This window comes from Bemisia tabaci, chromosome 7 (assembly GCF_918797505.1).
Source record: "Bemisia tabaci chromosome 7, PGI_BMITA_v3".
NCBI lineage: Eukaryota > Metazoa > Arthropoda > Insecta > Hemiptera > Aleyrodidae > Bemisia > Bemisia tabaci.
The window spans coordinates 22,401,322-22,424,391 of record NC_092799.1 but is presented as its reverse complement, the minus strand read 5'-3'; the positions used below and the strand labels follow the sequence as shown (position 1 = coordinate 22,424,391).

Here is a 23,070-nt window from a genome sequence, read left to right as displayed (position 1 = left end):
ATACTAGATCTCAACTGCAAGATGCAGACCTCTCGTACAATTTACTTGTATTAACAAGGAAAAAAGTCAGACTAAAAAAACCAACAGAAAAACTTGCAAATAATTGTAACATTGGCTCAAAAACCAAAATCCCAGATCACAAATAATTAAAGTGCAATCTTTCGAAAGATACGTGGATAGCATGATCATCCATAATGTATCATGTATTTACCCGTATACTTAAATTTTGCAGTTTTCGTCATTTTTGCGGTAAAATTAAAACGATATTCAGGAAAGAGCATAGTTTACTTCATATTTGTACCAACAAAGCCGAAAGAGAGCAATAAAATTGCATTGTAATCCAAAATTTTGGAGATATCGGATTGAAATATTTAATGGAGCATCCAAAATTGAGTGCTTTGATCCTCGAAAAACCGCCTCAGCTCCGCTCCTTTCCCAAATGCGTAGTCCCATATTTTTGTATCACAAAATTCGCGAGACAATCTTTGACTTTACAAAATTGGCCTAGATTCAGGACATTACAATTTTTTTTTTTTTTTGTTTTTTTTGTATGTTATATGATGTATGTATGAATGAGCCGCTTTTACGGCGCGCTAGGGCGCTCTGCGACGCCTACCCGCCACAGGAATCTGTCATGGTAGAGATCCTCCGGAAGCTGGCATCTCTCCATCTCTTCACGGATGCTCTCTACCCACCGTTTGGCTAGACGCCCTCTCCGTCTCCTACCTGGGGTAGAGAGTATAGACAGATGTGAAACTCTGAAAATCCATCAGGCCTTCACCGATGCCTCTGCGAATAAAGTTAGGGCCCAGAAATTCAGCCAAAACCTATGAATTTAAATTATCCAGAGCGATTTACTCGTACAATTATTACAAAACATCGTTTATAAAGCAAGTATTTGACTTAGTTTTTGCATAAATTTACTCATTTTGTGGAAGAACGCTCATTTATGTACATTCTTAGCCATCTTGGTTAGAATTGGAATCTACAGACTGGCAGTGAAATTTTGTGCGGTAGAAGTTGGTTAGGAGGGTGGCTGCACTTTTGGGCCCTAAGCCCTCCATGAAGCGATCTGTCCATACTCTCGCTATATAGGTACTCTAACCTGGGGGACCCACTCCAACACCGTCTTCGGCAACCTGGTATCAGCCAGGAGGAGGTTGCATTAAATTAATGAAAATTTATAATTTCATGCATCTAGACTAATTTAGTAAAGTCATATCTGACAGATGCAATAATACAGAATTACAAGAAATCAGACAATTGTTTATGAAGATAAAAAATTGTACCAAAAATTGATTTCATGTTATTCGGCACCAAGGTTCTTTTTCCTCGAACGGTTACATATCGATGGCCCAAGTACAAAACCATGTATCTCCGTTTGAACGTTCTCATACTTAATGGTTTCCAATAAGAGCTAGTAAACGTAATTAATTAAGAACTTCCTTTATTTTTTTTTCTTCATAAGCCGAATATTCTGTAAAATTTTCAAGCTATAAAGTTGGCTTTTTCTCATCGGAAAATCAAAATATAGGCGGGTATTTTGAAACATCGCAAAGGAAATACGTTGTTTCGCACTTTAGCCATGGATATGAGAGGGTAGTCCTGCGCGAACAATATCCAAATTTTTCAAAAACTTATTTTTTCGGCAAGTATAATATAGGCCGCTTGGTCTGACAGCCAGCATTAACCTAAGAAAATACGGTGAAGGTAAGAAATACGGTGCTACCCTCACGTCCCATAGAAACATCTAACTGGTTAAGAAATGATACGCCGATAGCGTCGTTCTATGGGGGAGATAAGACAAACAAGAACCCCTTTAATTGTTCGTATATGCAACACAAGCATCCATCAAGTTCGAATAGTTGCATCCACAGATGGTTAGGTACTATTACTAAGCATCGTCGCGTTGTTGGCTTGGTCTTTAGGTTTCTAACTGAAAATAGCTCTCTTTTCTCAATCAAATGCGTTGGTCTTTCCCTCTTCTTCAGTGAAAGTAGGGCTACAGGGCTACAAAAACCGGTGCAACCAAGTTGGCCCAGAAACTGGCCTTAGAAAACCTAACATACATAAGTAAAGGACTGATCACGTAAAATTGTTCTCAAGTATGATATCAATCATTTTTAAGCTTTCGTGTCCTCCTTGCAGGGCCAGATCTACCTACTTGCCGCCCGTGGGCCGCCTGTATTTTGCCGCCCCCTTTTCATTCTTTTTGAAACATCAATAAAAACCATCAAGTAAACGTGCCAGAGGGGGAGGGGTGCTTAAGACACGTTAACCTACTCGTGTTGGATACCTTTTTTGCAAAAGCTCTGTCAACACTACTAGCAAAATTTCACGGAACTTTGCGCGAAAGTTAAGTTCCCCAAACCTATCTCTATGTGGACAAGGTCCTCCATTTATAAGAAATGAACCAACAAATTATGAAAGAACAAACATAAATGTGGTTTCATAATTTTAACTTCCGCCGCTGCGCCGCTCTGATCGCACTATGATTGGCGCAATGCGTGAAGTATTCTTGCAGTCTTGTAGGCGCTTTGCGTTTCACGCCAACCGCTCGCGCTCCTGACCGCACTGTGTTTGGCGCAATGCGTGAAGTATTCTTGCAGTCTCGTAGGCGCTAATATGTGTTACATGCCGATCGCCGCGCCGTGGGCATGTCTTTTTCATCTCGTCATCATTCCTCTCTGCGTTGAGCTCCAGGCCAAATTGCATGTTTAGTTCCTCTCTTCACTCTACTAATTAAAGATGCTATTTCTTGTATCACCGAAATACGACAAAATTAGAAATTACTATACTCTCCGGAAAGAGAAATTTCGCCCCCATTTCTCATATATAATTTCTTTTCTGAATCCGATTTTTTTATACCTGCATTTAAAAAAATTGTAACATTTTCCGCCCCCTTTTGCCGCCATGAGCCACGGCCCATGTGGCCACCCCCTTAATACGACCCTGCCTCCTTGTTCAATTTCTTTTTGCAGAAACAAAGACTTTAAAGTCGATTGAAAAAGTTTGTAACAGTTCGCAGACTGTTTACTCACTTTTTAAAATTAGGTTCTCTTAGATCTTTGTGGGCAGATAACGGCGACTAGCAAAAACTGCCATCGGGCGTGTGAAATTTGTAAAAGCGAATTATAAACTAAACAAACTTTGTGCACTACGGAATGGATTTCAGCCTCATGATTTTCGTGTAAAATTCACTGTCGAAAGTCCGTATGCAACAGACCCATTAGGTCACCATCTTGGATTTCACGCCTCACCATCAGACCGTAATTGAAGGCCAATATTCATGATTTCCCTTGCGAAATTCTTTAATATTCAACCCACCCCCATTTTAGAGAAATATTAGTAATTTATAACAGTTAAGACTTAAAGACAATTAAGACTTAACTTAGCTGTTTAAATAAAAATTACAGATTACAGATATGAGCTTAATTATTAAAGAACAAATTATACTGGATAAGAATTCAGGAAATGACGCACTATTTTCTCAATTGTCTTCCGCTTTTAAAAGACGAATGGTTTCCGCTAATCAGGGTTGAAGTATGAAAAATGAAAATATGAAATATGTCAATGACTTAAAACTGCACGCAGCTTGTTTAAAACCACACCTCTGTAATGTCACCCTCCGTTACTTTCCTTCAGTAAAATGTTGTACACACGTGGAACAGAATACAACTATCTTGATGGAAATATCCAATAAGTGGGTAATGTAGTGAATAAGTAATATCCTTCCCAGCTTTGCAATACTTCTCTGCACTTATGGATATCCAAGGTCACCTTTTCGACCTTCAATGTTTGCAAGTGCATGAGTCTCATGAATAATCTAACCACATTATTGTTAGATTTTTATTACTTCAATGGCTTTGCAGTAATGTCAATATTTCCTCATAAGAAGGTAAAGGAGTAGATAAGCATAGTCTTAGGCACTGTTACCAAGTTGCTGGATCCGCCTTTGTACGCGGCAAAGGCGAATTATTCTTGTCCTATACATGATTTGTATGCGTTCATGATAGCGGCTTAATGCAAGTATTGAAACTCGACGGATGTCCGTACTGAATCCAAAAATCCATTTAAGAGATATGAAGGGAGATTTTATATTCCTCTTCTCTTACTGTCAATTTTACCCATCGTCTCTCAAAAATGAGGCTGAATAGCTGAAGAGAAGATTCATCAGTATGTAGGCCATCAAAATAGACTTTTCCGGAGACTTCAACGAACGGCAGTTAAGCAAACTCAAATTTTTTGTAACCTGTTTGACCATTTACCGTTTATCTTCGTTGCCTTTTCTCCCCATTTACTCATATTTCTCTGTTTCGGCCTAGAAGATGGGAGGGAGCATATCCCTCTCCTTTGAAACCGATGATGCCTGGAATAGGATTCGTCAGTGCTTAAGTTCGTCTTAAAAAAACTCATTTGTCCCGGAGTGGATGAAGCTCGGTGGATGTGCGTGTTGCATTTGCCAGAGACTGAAGGCCACTTAACTTTCTTTGCACTAATTTTACTCGTATTTATCGATCGATTAACAAGGAGACGCGTCGATGACAGCGCCTTGATGCAATTATTCAACCCTGACGGATGTCCGTGTTGCATCCAAAAAATTGAAGGCGTTTTGACTTCCTGCGAACCAACCACAGCTGGGTCGATCGATAATGATATCACCTTGAAGCAATTGGATTGCATTTTGCAGCGAGGAACCAAGAGCATTCCAACGTTGCTAGGATTGTGCAACTGGAGTAAAGATAAAACTTGTTTAGATAATCAGTTGGATTTATTTATGATAAAAGGAACTACATATGTGCATAGGGGTTGTGTGCAACATGCCCCACTTGGCATCCAAGCAACCCAACCCACGGGGCTGCCTACCTTGTATCCGAGAAGTACAACTCCCAAAGGCTGCCCCCCTGCCTGGGCATTCAAGGAGCCCAACCCCCCGGGGGCTATCCCACCTGATATCCAAATAACCCAACCCACGGGGTTGTCCCCCCCCCCTCGGCATCCAAGAAGTCCACCCCCTGGAGGCTGCCCCACCTGACATCTAAATAATCCAACCCACGGGGCTGCCCCCCCCCCCCCCTCTGGCATCCAAGAGGTCCAGCCCTTAGGGGCTATGGACATGAACATCGCGCGCCGCTAGTAACAGGTACCTATGAAGAAATGATACTGGAGGGCCCTAGAATGAAATGCACTTAGCAACATTTCAAATTCCTTAAAAACACAAAGATAAAAACACACTCACTTGCGTAAAAATTATTTTTAAAATAACGGTTTTTAAAAAAAAAAAATTGTTTTTAAAATAACATTTCAAAACCAGCGAATTCCCGAAAATATATAAAAATACAGAATATCTAATTAGCTTAAATATGTTTTAGGCGGGAAACACCGAGGAGAGCGCGTTATACGTAAGGCGCGCCGGATCAAATGAAGGGGCCAGAACGAGATACGAATTTCTGCACTTTGCCCAATTAAATTTGGCAATAGCTGATGTGGCTTGGCCCCTTTCTATTTAACGCGGTCCATGTGCCTCAATAAGGCCATTATCCATATGCACGTAACTGAAGGCATTTTTTCCCTCGTATTTCTTGTACTCTTCTGCAGCGATAAACACCGGGACGCGTTAACAACAGCTCCTTGATGCAACTATTCAACCTCAACGGATGTCCGTATTGCATCAGAGAAATTGAAGGCGTTTTGACTTATTCCCGCTTACTGGCTGCAGCTGCCTTGATCGACGGACTCGTTGGTGACAGCGCCTTGATGCAACTATTTTAACCTTGACGGATGTCCGTATCATATACCGATAATCAAGGTACAAAACCACGTGTCTCCATTGCGTTGTTTCAAAATTTCCACTCTTACTTTATATTTTCCAGGAGAAAGAAGCTAACTTTACAGCTTAAAACCTATAAAAAATATTTTCCTGACAGACGAGAAAAATCATGGAAGTTCTATGTGTACGTTAACTAATTTTCCGAAGAAAAAATAAAGTTAAACTGGAGGTTTGCAACGTCGTCGCAAACGAGAATACGTGGTCTCTCACTTTGGCCATCGATGTGTAAAAAACTGAGGGAATTTTGACTTTCTCCGCACTTGTACTGTTGTACTCGGCTGTTTAATCAACGTATGTTCCTTCCCGGCAAGATAGAGTGAAAACGATAAAAACACTGCACTTACGGCGCAATGATACAACTATTTGAACTCTCCGGAATGCGTGAGGTATCACGCCGCATTTGAAGGCGTTTTCAAAACAACCAAGTTCCAATACCCGGATTATCGTCTTGCAAAGTTCTTATTATTATGTTTTATTTCCTACTATTTGTTTGTTTTCAATCCTCCTATAAAAACTACTCATGTGCTGAATACACTTCCGGCTGAAGCGCATTTTAGCTATGCATTCACGACTACTAAAATGTCAAAGGTAATCGACAAGACTAGCGTGTATGAAGGCTATTTCAATTGTAATCTGCAGTCACATTCTAAGGCGCAATGATACAACTATTTGAACTCTCCAGAATGCGTGAAGTATCACGCTGCATTTGAAGGTGTTTTCAAAACAGCCAAGTTTCGATATCAGGTTTGTAGTTTCGTAAGAATTTGAATTACAAAATCAATAAAATGACTGATTTTACGAGCTTATGCAACTCACTAAATTTGTGTTTTATTTGACGGAAGCGTCAGAAAACAGTTCGGTCAGAAATTAAAATCAACCTAAGGTCCATTATATAGTTCCTATTCTTTTGTTTTGTTCCGTACCACTTGTTTACTTTTAATCCTCATATAAAAACCACCCATTTGCTAAAATCAATTCTAGCTGGAGCGCACTTCAGCTATGCATTCACCACTGCCAAAATGTCAAAGGAAATCGACAAGCCCAGCGTGTATGGAAGCTAATTCAATCGAGGACACCGCACTAAAAACAACCGCGTTTTGAGAAAAACACATTTAAAGTTTTGTTTTTGATGTACTGCGCAGACTTTTCCATGCAGGTACCCTGTTTTGGTGTTTTTGGTTGAACTAACCCTTCTATTGAAGGATGCCGGGTTGAATTTGCGATACATTTTTGATTTACACTCTCATATATTTAATTTAAAAAAGTGGTTTATAGGCCATTATTACGCCCAACAGTCATTTTGGTGGCAATATGAAGTATAAACCATTTTAATCACGCATGATTAACGCAAAATGAAAGAATATCGATAGTGAGTAAAGGAAGGGGTAACTAGCACCATATAGGCCCGTTTATAGGTCGTTCGTGCACCCATCGATCCAGAGGCCTGACTTAACTCGGAAAAAAAAGGTTTTTCGACCTCGAGTCGTTACCTATCTATATTCTATCGCTATCACAGCATAGTCCAGGGTACGTAGAACCCGAAAAGCAGATGGGCGTAATAACGACCTATACGCCTATAGGCTGTTCTTGGTGCGGTGTCCTCAATTACTATTCGTGTTCCCAAGCCGCTCAAATTGCCATCACGTGTTTTGAAGGCGAAACGGACAGAGTGAGAGGCACGCAACCAGTGGCGGATCCAAGAAGCCTCATAGTCTCCTCTCCATTCTCTCCAGTATCTGTGATGAATGTCTCGCATGGGAGAAGGCAATCAGAAATTTTTTTTCGCCCTTAAGAATAATTTTATGAAAATCACTATCCATGGTTTTAGACAAAGGTAGTCAATGAACTTAAACAACCATGTGATTAGTTAGCTATATTGAATAAAAATGGATGTATGATTTTATCTTTAATTTTATATTTAATTTATATGTACTCTAATTTTATTTATATTTCAAAAACCTCAATTTTCCCCACCCCTGTATTCCTCTCACTTATAAGAGCTCACCCTGCTTTCGTCCAATATAATGGATATTCCGTTTATTGGATTCTACTGGTTCAATTTTGATCCGTGAGGGCAAAAATATATACTTTCAAAAATTAGCTCAGTGATAATCAGCACTCTGAAAATGTTTTAGGGGGCTCTTCGCCCCCCGCCCCGCCTCTTGAAAATTTTATCAGTGAGTTGTTAGTGCGAATAAATTGATGAAGTAGCACGGCATGTGTTCGGATTCATATTTTTGTCACGTATATTTTCGAATTTTCAGCATAAATTAAGAGTTAGGTATTCATCTTAAAATTGAAAGTAGCAACTTCCAAGATGATAGTAAGGTGATTTTTAGTATTTTATCAGCGCTAATTTAAGTACCTAATACTCCCTATTATCAATAGATTATCTTAAAGCGACCCAATTCTACCATTATAATCGTATAATCGTATCGTTAGATTCTCTCATATAATGTCCCCTTTTCCTGCACAAGGTCCAAACATGGTCTCGCTCAAGCAGCACGATACTGTAAATTCGAATTTCCCTCCTCTTCTCTTGGATATCTCATATCTCATCACTCATCGTCCCCAGGTGATCAGGTAATCTAATTGGTGAGTGGTGTAATTTTCCCCGATTTGTTATTGTTGATGTTCGTTGCGATTTCGAATAATTCAATTTTATCGCGAATTTTTTGCCTGATAATGTAGTAAATTTGCAACTTGCAATTGTGTTAAGTTCAATTCCTCTAGTTCTAATGGTCACTTGAAACGGGGGGTTTGTGCTCCATTGCTCAGAATGAGCTCCCAAACTTTGGATGTACTTCGTCAAGGAATTTGGGCATCTTTAACAGGAGGATGGTTTTACGATCCCCATCAAAGTCTATTCTGCAACACTTTCCACCTATATCTATGGCTAATTCTGCTTTGTTTACCTTTTGCTATCTATGTTGTAAGTATAACTTCAATTTTTACTTCCAAATTGACTTCGCAGATTTGATTTGAGAAAGTGAGGTTAGCTCCAAACTAGGTTAACCATTGGATCTACACTATTACAAAGAATTATCCTTATCAGCTTATCATTGCTTGTTAGCCGTATTGTCATCTCTAGATATTTCTGTCAATCATTAAAAGATGACGGCGTGATTTCAACTGTCATCAGAAGTTTATGGTTCATGTTACGTTCAGGCCCCAAAGACAGCTTTTTGGGGCCGAGCCATTTTAGCGAGTATGTATTGAGCCATTTCAGCTTAAAAGTTTAGAAGTCTCATATGGAACTAACATGCGTTTCATTAATCAGCCACTCTCTATAAGAAATGTTCCCCCTATCAGTAAGTTAGAGGTTGGTGTTGAACATCAAACTCAAAAGCTTAAAATCTTCAAACCTGAGTCTATTCTTAATGTAAGTACATCTTTGTTTAACAAGATATCAATGTCAGATAGACAACGCCCTGTACTTTTTGTTTCTTTCTGAATGGTTGAAGAAAATCCAACTCAGCTGATCACTCATCTCAAGCTCCAATTTGTCACTCACTTTGGAATTTTCTCACTGCTGAGCAGGCTAGTTTAGTAGAATTGACTAAATAGGCTACACTTACAGAGAGACAAGCCCACAAGGATCCTATGTTGCATATTTTGGGAAGTAGAGGTGTCATCAGCTAAGTTTACGGTTGTTTACTTTTGGTTTGCAAGCGCCAACGACAAAGTTGGGCCTCTGCACAAAGCGGCGTTTGCTACCATCCACCTTGAAAACATCCGTCTCATGATCGTATCAGAAAAAAACTATTTAAGAGTTATGATTTGCAACTTTTATGTAGGTATGATTTCTGTGTGGCTAAAAATTAAAGTGTTACAGGGTTTGAAAATATTAAAAAACTTATCTAAGCTTGTGTTCTTGCCTCTGCGAGAGTCGGATGTTTTCATGTGGATAGTAGTGACACGGAAACGCTTGCAAACCGAAAGTAAATAATACTGCCAACTTAGCTGATGACACCTCTAATTAGTCTCAAGGTTTGCAAGGAGAACTTCTGCCAAATTTTTTAAATAAATCCTAAACCAAGTCACAAGCTCTACGCACCATTTTCATTTTAACAATGAAGCTTAAAGCAAAAGTCAACATGGCAGATTCTTATTACTGTCCTACAAGTCGGCAGTGAAATTTTGGTAAACATACAGAAGGCCCACTTTCCTTGTTATTTAACATTTAAAGTGAGCTTTCACTCTCTCATGTATATTTTAAGAAGACACGGAGGAGAAAATGACAACTGTAAGGAAGACAATGTTCTGGCAAAATAATATAGATTTTGATCATAGGCTTAAACAGATCTTTGACAGATTTGCTTTCACCGTGTGCAAGTCCATGCTTACACCTCCAATGTTATCTTGGTTCTATTTTGTGTCAATGCAGGGGTACAAATTTTTTTTTGACCGCGGGTTTGGGACCAAATTGCGGACATGCCCTAAAAATTGCAGAGGCTGAGCAGTTTTTTTTTCAGGGTCTAGGGGTTTAATCAGCACTTCTCATTGATCTGATTTTTGTCAAAACCTTGCGTGTAACAAAACTTTGATCAGTGCGTTTTGCTGATATTTTTTGCAAAAACCTTGCGCGTTGCAGTAAATTGCGGATGGCCTAGAACAATTTGTGTCCCTGTGCAAATGGCTCAGAGTTGATACAATGAAGAAATATATTTTGTTACTGTTACCGCACCAATTTTTCTATTAATAAATATATCTAATTTTTCTGTTTGTAGTATGCACCACCATCAATATTCATTTGGGGCATATATACGGCCATCATCAGTATTCTTTTTTCCATGATAAAACTTGTAAATAACACTTTACACAAAGTTTTCGACACAAATGAATGTCTTATTGAGGAATTAGAAGATGATAGCTCAGGTCTTCGCTCGCGGCAGCCATCTTGTCTACAAAGGAGGTAATTATATTTACCAAACTTAATAACCCAGTTTTAATTTTGAAAACGCAGATTAAAAAAGGTTGTGTGGCTTTTGAATGTTTTAAATCCTATCCCCTTTGATATGAAAGCTTAATTTTTTCTTAAAGAAAATCTCAATCAAGACAAATTCTTCATATCTACTCACAGTTTAAGTAAGCATTTTGGATATTATGTAGAGCTAATAAAGATAAGTCACTGAGTAGGTGCAAGAGATGAATTTTCAAAAATCAGTGCTCATGCAAAAAAATTGCGTTTTGCAAAAACGTTTCTTTTTAGAAAACTGCCACTAGATACTCATAAAATGCAATTTTGTAAATTAATGAAAAATATTATTCTGTTACTTTAATGTTCAAATTCCAATATCAGGTAGGTTATTGCAGAATATTAGGATCTGTTTTAAAGGTTTTTCTAATACAAGTAGTATTGACTAGTAAAATAATGATGTCAGAATTACCTCAAAAGTGTATCATTGGAGATTTTTTATCACAAGACACTGCCGAAACAAGTATCTTTGTTTGTGACAATGCAGACTTCCTGCTGTACTCTATTTCATACCAAAAACGTACTCCATACCATTCCTTGAAAATTTTAGGGTTTTTTTTTCTTTCTATAAATGAAGGAAATTGTTTCAAAATGTCAAGTCTTGATGATGGTTCGGGCTCTTGCTAAAAATAAAAAGTGAACATTTTGAAACTCTGCAATCAAGACAAGTTTTTTTTGCAGTTTCACCTTCAATCCTGTTACTTGAAATATTTTCTCGAAACTAATTACAAAATTTTGGATTTTATTTCCCATCCGTATAGGGAAGAAGAAGGAATTGAACTCCAAGTGTTAAGAAGTGGAGCTAAGTCTGCCACTGAAATCAACAATGTTAGACCGTCTGGTGGCTCTGATGACAGTGTCGATTATTCAAGAAATAATGTGAGGGACCAAGCAGCCAGTACAATAGGTAAAGTAATCTTTCCTGTGGATTTCCCACTAAGTATTGATGATTGTTTGTATGTTGCATTTATTTTTCAAATTTATTGTTCAGCATGGCCCTTAGTCACTTACTTTGTTCTACATACTTTCATGTTCATTAAGAATTACTGCATTTCTGCCCCTTCAGGGTGTCTACAAGTCCGGAATTTCAGGAAAGTCCGGAAATAGTACCGATTTTTTAAGGGGGGTCTGGAAGTACTATAAAAGTGCGGAAATTCCGCCAAAGGTCCGAAATTTTTTTTCATTTTTTGGTTATTTCTGTCTCAATTTGAGTGAGAAATTCAAATTTTTGACATTTTTCGAATTTCATTGTATGGAGGTACTGAAAAAGTACTGAATTTTTCTATTGAGGAGGTACTGAACTTTTTGGGAATGTACTGAAAAAGTACTGATTTTTGACCCGCCTGTTTTAGTAGACACCCTGCTTTTGTTTTGACAGTTGATGTAGATCTCCAAAATAACAGCAAGACAATTTGTGGAATTATCAGTCAGGATGTTAAAAATTTGCGTAACAACTATGAGATGTTGATATTGAAGGCTCTGGCTGTTAATACAGTGTTGCGAGGTCACATAAACAGCCAGAGAATTTAAATCAAGGTACCCGAGTTGTCCTACCTAATTTTAACATAGCAGATGTTAATTCAGCAAATTTTTTGTCTGATTCTAAGGCAAGGATCTCGATTCTATTATATTGGTTTACCATGAGGGAAGAGTTATACTCTATTGAATATGTTATCATTTCAAGGGGTGGATTGTCTTTTTCACAAAAATATTCTTCCGAGTGTCTATATTAAATGTATATCAAAATGCGGTGCATTCTGATAGTGATGAAAAAATTGAAAACATACCAGATAGCAAAAAAATCCAAGTAGGTATTGCAAATTTTGGGTTTTTTTTTTTTAATTTTCAAGCTAAAGCTGACTAGGAGTCAATGAAAGCAAAAAATTTAATGCAGTAAAGTTAGCAAGTTCTTCAAGCGGAATGTAAATTTCCCCTTTTGTAACTCTTCTATTTGTCACAGAAATAAGTGGGGTCAGCAAAAATGTCTTAAATATATTTAAGATTCTGATTTTTTGCAATTCTTCCGGCAAGTTTTTTCTGGCTATAAATAAAGATTATAATGAAACACATTTCTATGTTTTATGTTCACAAGAAACATAGGCTCTCACGTATCTGTTTTACCTAGTTAGATAGTGAGCTCTCATTTCTATTGCCTCTTATTTTGTGATGAATCGTTTTTTTTCTAGATTTGAAAGTTGATGTCCATCGGAAAAATAGTTCGGAGAGTAGCGGAGAAGAGCAAACTAATCTTAACTTTGGTATCACCAGGCCAGCAAACAGTGAACTATGTCTGATGAGAGTACAAGGTACCATTCATCCCTATTAATTGAATCCTATTTGTTTTCTCAATTTTAATTGAGCAAGTAGTCATAAAAGACTGATGATAACAGGACTAGTGGAATGGATCTGAAATTTCCGAACAGAGTTGTTAAATACACCATTTCTCTCTGTAAATTACTTGGCAGTCAAACTGCCACTGTTTTTAGTACGGTTCTATTTTAGTTGTTGCTGATTTGTGCTTATTTTTTTTCTTATGTTTCAACCAGGTGTATCTTAAGGTGATTCGATGGACGCCATATTTTGTGTCAAAACAACATGCAATATATTGCATCCGTTGGTTCCATTTTTTCAGCTACTTGCCATTTTTCTCGAATTTTAAGATCGCAATTTTGTTGTTAGTAGACTGAAAAATTCACTCACCAATTTTCACTACCAAATTCAACGGAATAAAAGCATGGTTTTTTCAGTGGAAGAATATCGCATTTGATACTGATAATGAAACTTCACTTGAATCCGATATTTTCTCCCTAATAAAACCACCCCTGAATTATGGTAAATTTGTTTGTCAAAATTGGTAAGTGAATTCTTTAGTCTCCTAACAACAGAATTGCAATCTCAAAATTCGAGAAAAATGACAAGTAGCTGAAAAAATGGAACTAATTGATGCTATATATTGCATGTTGTTCTGCCACAAAATATAGCGTCCATCGAAACACGATAACAATGCTTTTGCTTGACTCCATATTTTCTCATCGCTCTTAATTTTTAAAACTTTTAATTATCTATTTAATTTTACTTCTAGGTAATACAGGAGTTATCATCCCCTTGAAAATGGAACACATTTCTGTTAGCATGCCAATTGATTCCATTTCAAACCAAACAAGTAGCTTACCAGCAATTCAAAAAGTTGAGCCCATGAAAAAAACACATCGTCGCAACACTGCCATCCTACCCCTAGACGTAAGTATTGAGTCTCTAAAAATTAACCCAATCTAACCTACCCCAGTTACAAACCCTCTTCTTAAAATATTTATTAAAAAATGAGAAAAAATCTCAAAAAATTTAAAGAGAGTGTAGGTCAGTTTTCTTTAAAAGAATAAAGTATGAGGAGACATGCAATATGGCTAGCAGGTAGTTGAGTTCTGTTAACTCTATTGGCACTCATTGATTTGTGATGGATTAATTGCTTAATCGATGTTTTGATTTACTTTTTCTAACTGATTTCACTGTAGACTATGTATCTTTTTAATAAGAGATTTTCTGTTAAAAAATATGAAAAAAGATTATTTTTATTATTTTTTAAAAAGGTAAAAATTATACAGTAAAATTGGTAGGAAAAAGTCTCATCCATTGCTAAATTACTGTCTAATACTCACATATTTTTACTCTAGCCATCAATATTTGTTATTCTTGTACTGTTTAGTACATTTATGTACCTTGCAATTCAGCATTTCTCATTGTTATGTTCGTTATTTGCAGAAAAACATGTCATTCGCCATCAGATCCGTGCCACACAGTGTCACTTGCATTGGAAGCAGTGGCCGTCGAAGAAGATATTCTCACGACATGCGATTGACTGAAACTCGACTCCCTGACCTACCATCAGAAGATTACGGAGAGTTGAATGCTGTGGATTACCTGAGAGCTCATACCGCAACCGATGGATTTGCTGCTGCCGGTATCATAGATGATGGTAATAGAGCCTTTTCTGTTATTTCCCTCATTCTCAAAATGTGACATGCAGTTTATTTTTCAAAATGGAGGACTAATAGGTATTGTTAGCATTGGATCGACCTTTTCATTACCTCAGTGACTGATCCTTTTGAAATTGATTTGGCATGGAGTAGAGAAACTATTGAGTTTGTGCTATAATTGTGCCTAATGAATTAGCGGAATATGTTGAAGTCTTGATTCTCTCCTGTGCATTTATTTAGAAGTTTATTACTTGAAATAAACTCAGAGGCATCAGCTCAGCCAAATCTTAGAGATTAAGTATTACACCTGGATTGAAAAGGGGGAGGGGCAATTGGCCTTGGAAAAAAAAAACCAGAAACATCACTGTATTTCATCTTGTTTTATAAAATAAAATGGTACGTAACTTTACATTTTTTCATTCCTGCCTAACATAAATTTATTTTAATCTCTTCATTTCTAGAACTCAAAAACCGCCATGAACGAAGTTTGCCATCCGGAAGAGTACGCTACTATCTCCATGGATCCTCAGCCTCTCAAAGATCTCGCTCTGATCCTCTATCCTTTACCAAGCTCCGCAACAAAATATTAACACCTATAGTCTATTACCTAAAAACAGGAGATTTTGAGCATCCAATTAGAGAAACTAATACGGATGCCCTGATGGATCTGGATGGAAGGAGTGGTGGAAGGTCAAGTCGAAGAACTCCACGTCCAAATCACAGGAGTGGTCGCTCAGGTCAGCGGAGCAATCGATCAGGTCACAGATGTCCTCGCACAGGTCGGAACACTAGATCCAAAGCCCTTGTACATGGTGAAGAAGGACAGGCTGTTAAAAAACAAGACATGAGCCGAGAATCACAGGAAGTGAGCAGTAACCATGATGAGAGAAATAAGACCCTTCTCATGGATAATAGCAAGGATAAGAATGAAAAAGTGAAAAAGGATGAAATCTTACCTGAGGATAAACTTGCTGATTATGAACAAGGTATGAGTTGCTTTATTAGATTATTATTTTTCTCATATTTTTAGGAAGCATGTACCTCATTCTACCAGTGGACGCTCCCCCCCCCCCCCCGTTTAGCTGATTAAAGATACAATTTGACCCTACTGCCCTCTGAAAAGTGTTCGAAACTCACAGGTGCTAACGCGCCAAATGATCCTAAGAAATCGGTCATGGTGCCTCGCCATGGAGGCTCTGCGCCAACGTGGCCCCTAAAAAAATCCTAATTTTTCTGTATTGTGACTTTTCAAAACTTCCCCCAAGTTACCGCTACTAATTCTGTGACTTAAGCATCTTGCGTCTAACTTTTCACTAAATGCCCTATGATATATAGGCTGAAAGTAAATTTGGCCACCAAAAAATCTTCAATAGCCCCTAAAAATCAAGCTCTCTGCGCCACATGGCTCCTAAAACTCAAATGTGAGTTTCGAACACTGCCCCAGAATTCATATAATGTTTTAAATTGGCTGAAATTTTCTGTAAATGATTTTGCTTAGAAATTGAACTATTTCATGGGTGTCATTATGAAGTAAAATTTTCTCAAACCCATTGTAAATTTGACCCCCTCAACAGGGTGTCTACTAGCCCGGAATTTCCAGAAATAGTGATTTTCTAAGGGCAGCCCAGAATAAGTGCCCAAAAAAGTGCGAAAATTCCGCGAGAGAGTCTGGAATTTTTCCCGTCATGTCATGCAAGTTTTTTATGAAGCCTAGAAAGTTTGCAATCCCCTCGCTTGATTCTTAGATTTGTATTTTCTTGCAAGATTGCGATTGTGTAGTCAAATAATCCTTAAGCCACCCATGAAATTTTATGGCTACGTAATTTTTTTTTGCAATTTGAGCAAGAATTTCAAATTTTTGAAATTTTTCAAATCACGTCAAATGGAGGTACTGAAAAAGTACTGAATTTCTTTGGAATGTCCTGAAAAAGTACCGTAAAAGTACTAATTTTTGGCCAGCCTGTTTTAGTAGACACCCTGTTCAAAATCTCCTATCTTCTGTCTGGTTCCGGTCTCGCAGGACCGTATCCTCCCTGACTTCCAAACTAATTTGTGTAGCTTCATGCAGAGAAAGCAAGCCATATGAGTAAATTTTATCATCCTTCCTCTGTCTTAGGTGCCATTGGTGGAGTAAGTTGTGAGAACGATCAAGAGGATGGAGCCATATGCCACAGTGCTACAGCAAGTGACATAGTGGAAGATTGCAACCAAGCGATAGCTTTAATGGGTGATGCAGATGATGCTGATGATGCAGATGATGACGATGATGATGAAGATGATATTGAGGATGATGATGATGAAGATGATGATGAGGACGATGATGAAGATGATGATGATGAAGACAACGATTATGATGATTACACCGATGGGGATGGCGATGATGAACAGGAGAAAAACGATGATGAAAATAACGGCAGCAGATCACCCCTCCTTTGCGTTGGAGCCAGCGGAACAATCCCCAGCACAATAGCTCCTGCCTGTGTCTCAGTAGATATAGATGATGCTGATAGTTTGCCTGAAAGAGCGGGCCCGGATATCACAGCAGACGTCGCCAAGTATGGTAAAATGTGGCTTGATGTTGTGAAAAAGCGTATTGACTCTTTGAATGGGAGGCTACCGGCATCAAAAGATGTATCAGTTTGCCCATGTTCCGCAGCAGGACTCTCAGACAAAAAAGATCAAGGTGACGGAGGGCCTTTTCCATCGTCTCCTCTTTTTATTTTGCCGCCCTCGCCCCCTCCTAGATCTCCTTTCTCACTTCCTTCAGTGACAGATGCAAAAGGAATACAAGGTGCAACTCACGAATCGGGTGTTTCTCATGTAAATGAAAAGAAAAGTCAGAGTCTTGATGCAATGTCAACTACTGTTACCATTGATGAAAGTGAGTTTTCCTCTTCATAGCTCTTCTTACATTAATTTTTAAGTATGCTTTTCTACCCTGTGTACAGAGATTTAAATCTTATCAGATTTGAACCGAAAATTCTAAATTGAACGAATAGTTTTTCATAGCTTGCAATCACTTTCATTTGTTGAAAAATTGAGTTCAGCAGAGCATTCCTGAATTTAAAAAGGTCACCTTTTTCCTTGACTTAAGTTTCTGCTCACTCAATTAGCAGGCATAGTGATGAAAGGTTAATTTGAAATTTTTTTAAGGCTGAAAAATTTATAGATGTTGAATATATTTTTTTAAAGAAAAATCAGACTGATTGTAGACATCAGAACATTCTAACATCAGAACATAAGGCACCTATATTTGCATTTACGAGCATTTCAATGCGCCAATAAAGTAATTGTGAAAAAGAGCATGTGACGGATTTGTCCGATGCATACTTGGTGCAAGTCCAATGGTCTTGTAGTGCAAAATATTAAGTTTAAAACCTTAATAGTCCAAACCCTAATGAGATAATTAAAGGTAAAAATATGAGAGATTTTTGTTTACGCTTTAAAATACCTTGTAGTTTACATTTCCCAAATTTTGAACTAACTAGGTTTTTTTTTACTGTCTCTTTTCACAGGCATTGATCAACAATATGGAAAGAAATCAGATTCTCAGTCAGAATTACCAGGCCTCTTTGATTGGTTATTCAGAAACACGGACAGTGAACCAGATAGTTGCAAAGCTACAACTGGTATGTAGTTAATATTGTTTTAGTCTGAATTTTATTCAGAGGGAAATAATAATATTTTTGGTTGTGATCTTTCGCCTATCTTATCAGCTCACAAATGTCACAACAACCATACTTGAATGATTTTATGAACTTTGTTTTTAAGAAGTTTTCAATCAGGCGTTGAAGACAGTACCATCTATGCAGCACCTTGATTATTTTAAGCTTGAAAGGGTTTCATAAAATGATGATCTGTCGAATCAGTGAATTGTATGATATTGAAAAGGATGCTAAAAAGTAAGGTGTTAAAAGTTGGTGCATGTATTGAGTAGATGTAAGAAAAGAAAAGGCACAGTTCGTCTACCGACACTAATGTCTGTTCGTATAACCGCTTTATCTTCACTCCATACAGAAGTCACCATATCTGCACCTTTGCTCTTCCCCTGAATAAATTCCTCTGAAGTAAGTTTATCAAAAGTTGATCACATGAAACTGAGATCTTTGTCAGAAAGAAAATCTGCTGCACTGTCCTCAGGAAATATCCACAGCTAGTAATTTTAGATTCTCCCGAGAATAGATCTTTAAGTAACAGATTCAATGAGAGTGTGGATTTCCATCCAACCATTTCTCATGGCTCACATAACATCTTGCTTTTTTTTTTTTTTTTTTTTTTTTAATTGATTCCAAGGTAACATTTAGGTTCAGCATTGTGTGTCAATTATAGGTAGAGAGATTAACTTCTGGGAGTCTGTGAAGCAGTTGTCCTGTATCTAACTGAAAGTTGAAGTAGTAGCCTCATTTTGAGTCTTTGGACTACAACATCTAATTTTCCGTACTGATGTAGTCACATATTGTTTTCCATTAAGATTTACCAAGCAAAAGAGTTTAATTTCATCATTACTTGTACTTTACCTAGCATGAGTTAAATTGAGACAGCACCAAAGAGTAATTGTGTATTTTTCCTGTAATAAACTCAAATATGTTCCCATTGCGTTGAGGTAAGCTCAGTTTTTACATGACCAGTAATTTTTATGAATGAACTTGTTATGGACGCTGCGCCCTCTCCTGTAGCTGCCTCCTCTGCTGTGAAGATTAAAAAGAAACCGAGATCAAAAAGTACCTCTTGGTTTTACACTGTTTCTGATGATGATTTGGCAACTCCTAAAACTAATTTTCATTTAACGTCTTTTAAGTCGAGTGGTAAGTTGTCCTCTTCAGCTGAAAGCCAACTATTATTTGTTCGTTTTATGTTTGCTTTATTTCCCTCAAAGGACACTAATCAAAATGCATCCTTGCAAACTCTGTAAAACTTTTCAGAATTGGTGAAGAAAATTGATTTTTCTATAACAATAAAAACCCATCAGTGGATACTTACAACATTGTAATCTAAGGTATGCATTTTTCGACTTCAGCTATCAATATGTACATTTTTTGGTTGATGCTTGGTGTGGAAATGAGAATCAGCTAAAGCCATGATCAGTCGATCGTAGTGTCTGCAAAATTGCTGAAGAGCAATTACTTGGAGAATCGGTTAATTTTTTACTTTTAGTCTGACTCTTCATTTGTGACTCTTGGTATCTTATCATGAATCAAGGAATATTAGAAGAATTGTTGATTTTTAAAGTTCAAAAATAATCTTTGAATGATGCATTTTTGTTACAGGAAAGAGTAAAGTTGCAAGTGATGAAAATTCTCACAGTGAGTGCTCAAGACAGCCGTGTGTATCCACTACAAAAAATGAGCCTGACACCTGTTTTTGTTCGAGTATGAACAATTGTGATAGAGTTTTGAAGTCAAGTGTTCCAGCTACCACCCAGCAGAATCTCAACGGTAATATTTTACATTTAAAATTAAGCTTACATTTAGGATTAGCTTTTTACAGTTAAAATTTAGCTTTTGAGAATGAGTTTTCCTTTTTTTCAATGGTCAAAAAAATGTTTTCTTTCTCTCACTCCTGATGTAAAACGAACTTATGAATGCAGTGGTTCTTTTCCTTTCACGATAATTTGTGCCATATTTCTATACATTAAGATTATGATGGATCACAAGATACATGGAGCTTAACCAAGCTTTCAAAAGACCTGTTCCTTCATTAAAATTTCAAGCAAATCGGAAATGCAGAGAACCTCCTTAATTAACTTTCAAGCGAAGAATCAGCATTTCAGTATGAATTCTATTTTATAGTTTACATTTAAACAGTTAATTCAAAATTTCTGTTGGTGAAAAAACCATAATCAACTCAGGTCAAAGTGTAATTGATAAAAATCCATCTGGAGACAAATAACTGGAACTTGGTGCGACACATTTTCCTCCTCCATTGGTAAAAATGTCTCTCTAATTCCGCCAAGAAGCGTTAGTACCCAAGAAATAAATTTTTCGATCGTAAAATGTACCAAAATTAGTCTAAACTTGATTTGACTCCTGCAGGTTTAAGTTTTTTGTGAGCAGGACATGTGAATTGAGGCACCAAAAAACACTATTTCCTCGCTCATTACTTAAATTAGGAAAACTTTAATGCATCCATTGTCTTTATTGTAAAATTCCATTAAAAAAACATATATTGTGGTACTTCAGTTTGCACCCTTTCTAGTGCTCTATTAAAAGTCATTTATTTTCGCCAACGTCTTTGACCTCAATCATTTCGATCTTAATACTCAATGATGTGCTATTTCGCTCCTCCTACAATTTCGACGGTGTAAGTTGGCAATCACATAACTCGGTTTGTGATGTCTCAGACTACCTGTCATACTTTATTTTTTAAATGGAAAACTACTCATGGCAATTCTTTAAAACTGCCATGATTTTTCCTCTCTGTGCAAAGAAAATTCTGCATAAACTTCAAGGAATGATGTCAATTTGTTCTTCTTTAAAAAAATAACACAGAGGCGGAGATTTTCAGACACCGCAAATGAGATATGTGATAGCAGACGTACGCCATCAATGCGCCATTATGATTATCGTGGAGATAACCCCAAGTTGTTGAATGTTAATTTTAATTTCCAGACGCCAGAGGAACTCGTAACTATCCAGATGTCTTGAGTAATTCGCCTAGTAGCTCAGGAATTAGCACAAGTGGAAATGAGAATAAACCATGTAAATGCCCGTCACTTCAGGAGCAAGAAAAGACCCCAAAACAGAGCACTGGTGCAATACCAAAGTCCAGACTCCACAGACGTAAGTTTCTCTACTATCGTACCCTTTCTTCATTTTTTTTTGGGGGGGAGGGGAGGAACTTTTCCTTTTGAATGGGTCAATGTAAGAGTTTAAAATACTTTGAAAGTTAAACTTTACAGGACATTTATGAAAACGTCTACCTAATGAGCATAGTATCAAATGGACGTTAATTATGTTTAATTAAGCAAATTTTAATTTATATTTCCAGATCCTAATCAAGTCTTAAAGAAACATGCTTCTACATCAACTTCATCATCCCTTTTAAGTCACGATCCAAAACAGTCCATGGAAGTCCGGCGTCGAACGAAACCAAGAAAAGGTAAGTTTATTTTCGTAAGAAAATTTTCAAAGAAAATATTCACACAAAAAGCTACAATCAAGTTCCAGATTAAAATCTTTGATTTGTTTGGTGTTTAGTAGCCAGATTTTTGAAGCAATGACTGTGAATTTATCTCTCTTACAGTGGGATGTGTACAAGTGGTTTCTACTGAAGTAGATTTGCTTTATTGATTGGTTTGACTGCATAATATCTGTTTTGTGTCTTTACTTTTCTATGTAAGAAATGCAGTTAGCTCAGCTTTAATCTGAGTCGCTGAATGGACAAACAAATCTTTTTAACCAACTAACCAGTCATGCCACTCTTACGCATAGTATTTTCATGTCTTTACAACAAAGACAACATTTTAATAATTGGCCTGAGGATTACCCAGAAGGTATTTTGGTTTTCAATTGATGTTTCAAACTATGTATAAATGAGAAATGAAAAAACTAACATTGTTACTCTTCAGTTTTAATCGCGCTCATCTTGCTGAAATTATTCCCAAGTACCCTCTAAAAATACAGCTGAAGAGCTCTCTATCAAAGCTACGATCAACTTGCTACCTTCTCATTTTTGTCTTTTTATTTCCCTTTTGCCTTCTAGTGAAGAGATTTATCAGTTTTTAGATTTTAAATATTGAACATTTAAACCAAGATTTTAATGTTTTCGACTTCATTCGTCTGCAGAGGCATTTTTTAAACTTTATTAACATATTCACTACTTGCGCACTGAAAATCTCTTTTCGGTGAAAAAAAGAGTCTTTGTAGGTAGTCCAATAGTTTTGTATTCTGTAAATCTTTATCAGTTGTAACTTTTTTGTTTTCAGCATCAAGTAGACCTGCAGTGGAAAGTCTTTTGAAAGCAAGTGGCGAAGAAGAGTTCACAAACAAATACCGCCACCCAACCCAACAAAACCGTGACACAAGTGATTTGGCTGAAATCCAGTCTCAGATTGATCAAGTCGCAAATGAAGCTTCCTCTTCTGGCTCCAACAATGAACTGAGCTCCCTTCTTCCAAAACCTCCCCTTTGGCCTTTATCACCCTCTTTTCTGAAGTCCTCAACCTCTTCCACCTCTTGCTCTCATGTTATCGGAGGGTCCTCCAGTTCCAATGACTTTAAGCGGTCCGAGCGACTGTTAAAACGTGCCTCTAAAACATACAGGTAAACTTAGTCACTCAACCAATGAAA

The 23,070-nt window shown here is 37.3% G+C and overlaps 1 protein-coding gene across 2 annotated transcripts in view; it reads left to right on the top strand.

Moving 5' to 3' along the window:
- The first annotated feature begins 8,450 nt into the window (after positions 1–8,450).
- The window catches only part of pcx (pecanex), a 29,607-nt gene continuing 14,987 nt past the window's right edge, over positions 8,451–23,070 (top strand). The window contains exons 1-14 of one of the 2 annotated variants that reach the window (XM_019040198.2): positions 8,451–8,762; positions 10,561–10,745; positions 11,570–11,715; positions 12,995–13,114; positions 13,891–14,048; positions 14,568–14,781; positions 15,244–15,768; positions 16,899–17,663; positions 18,298–18,411; positions 19,459–19,587; positions 20,050–20,217; positions 21,391–21,561; positions 21,770–21,880; positions 22,707–23,043. In XM_019040198.2, the coding sequence (XP_018895743.2) occupies positions 8,610–8,762; positions 10,561–10,745; positions 11,570–11,715; positions 12,995–13,114; positions 13,891–14,048; positions 14,568–14,781; positions 15,244–15,768; positions 16,899–17,663; positions 18,298–18,411; positions 19,459–19,587; positions 20,050–20,217; positions 21,391–21,561; positions 21,770–21,880; positions 22,707–23,043 (3,296 nt within the window). In that variant the 5' untranslated portion in view covers positions 8,451–8,609. The remainder of the gene's footprint in view (positions 8,763–10,560; positions 10,746–11,569; positions 11,716–12,994; positions 13,115–13,890; positions 14,049–14,567; positions 14,782–15,243; positions 15,769–16,898; positions 17,664–18,297; positions 18,412–19,458; positions 19,588–20,049; positions 20,218–21,390; positions 21,562–21,769; positions 21,881–22,706; positions 23,044–23,070) is intronic. The other variant, XM_019040199.2, reaches the window with a different exon arrangement.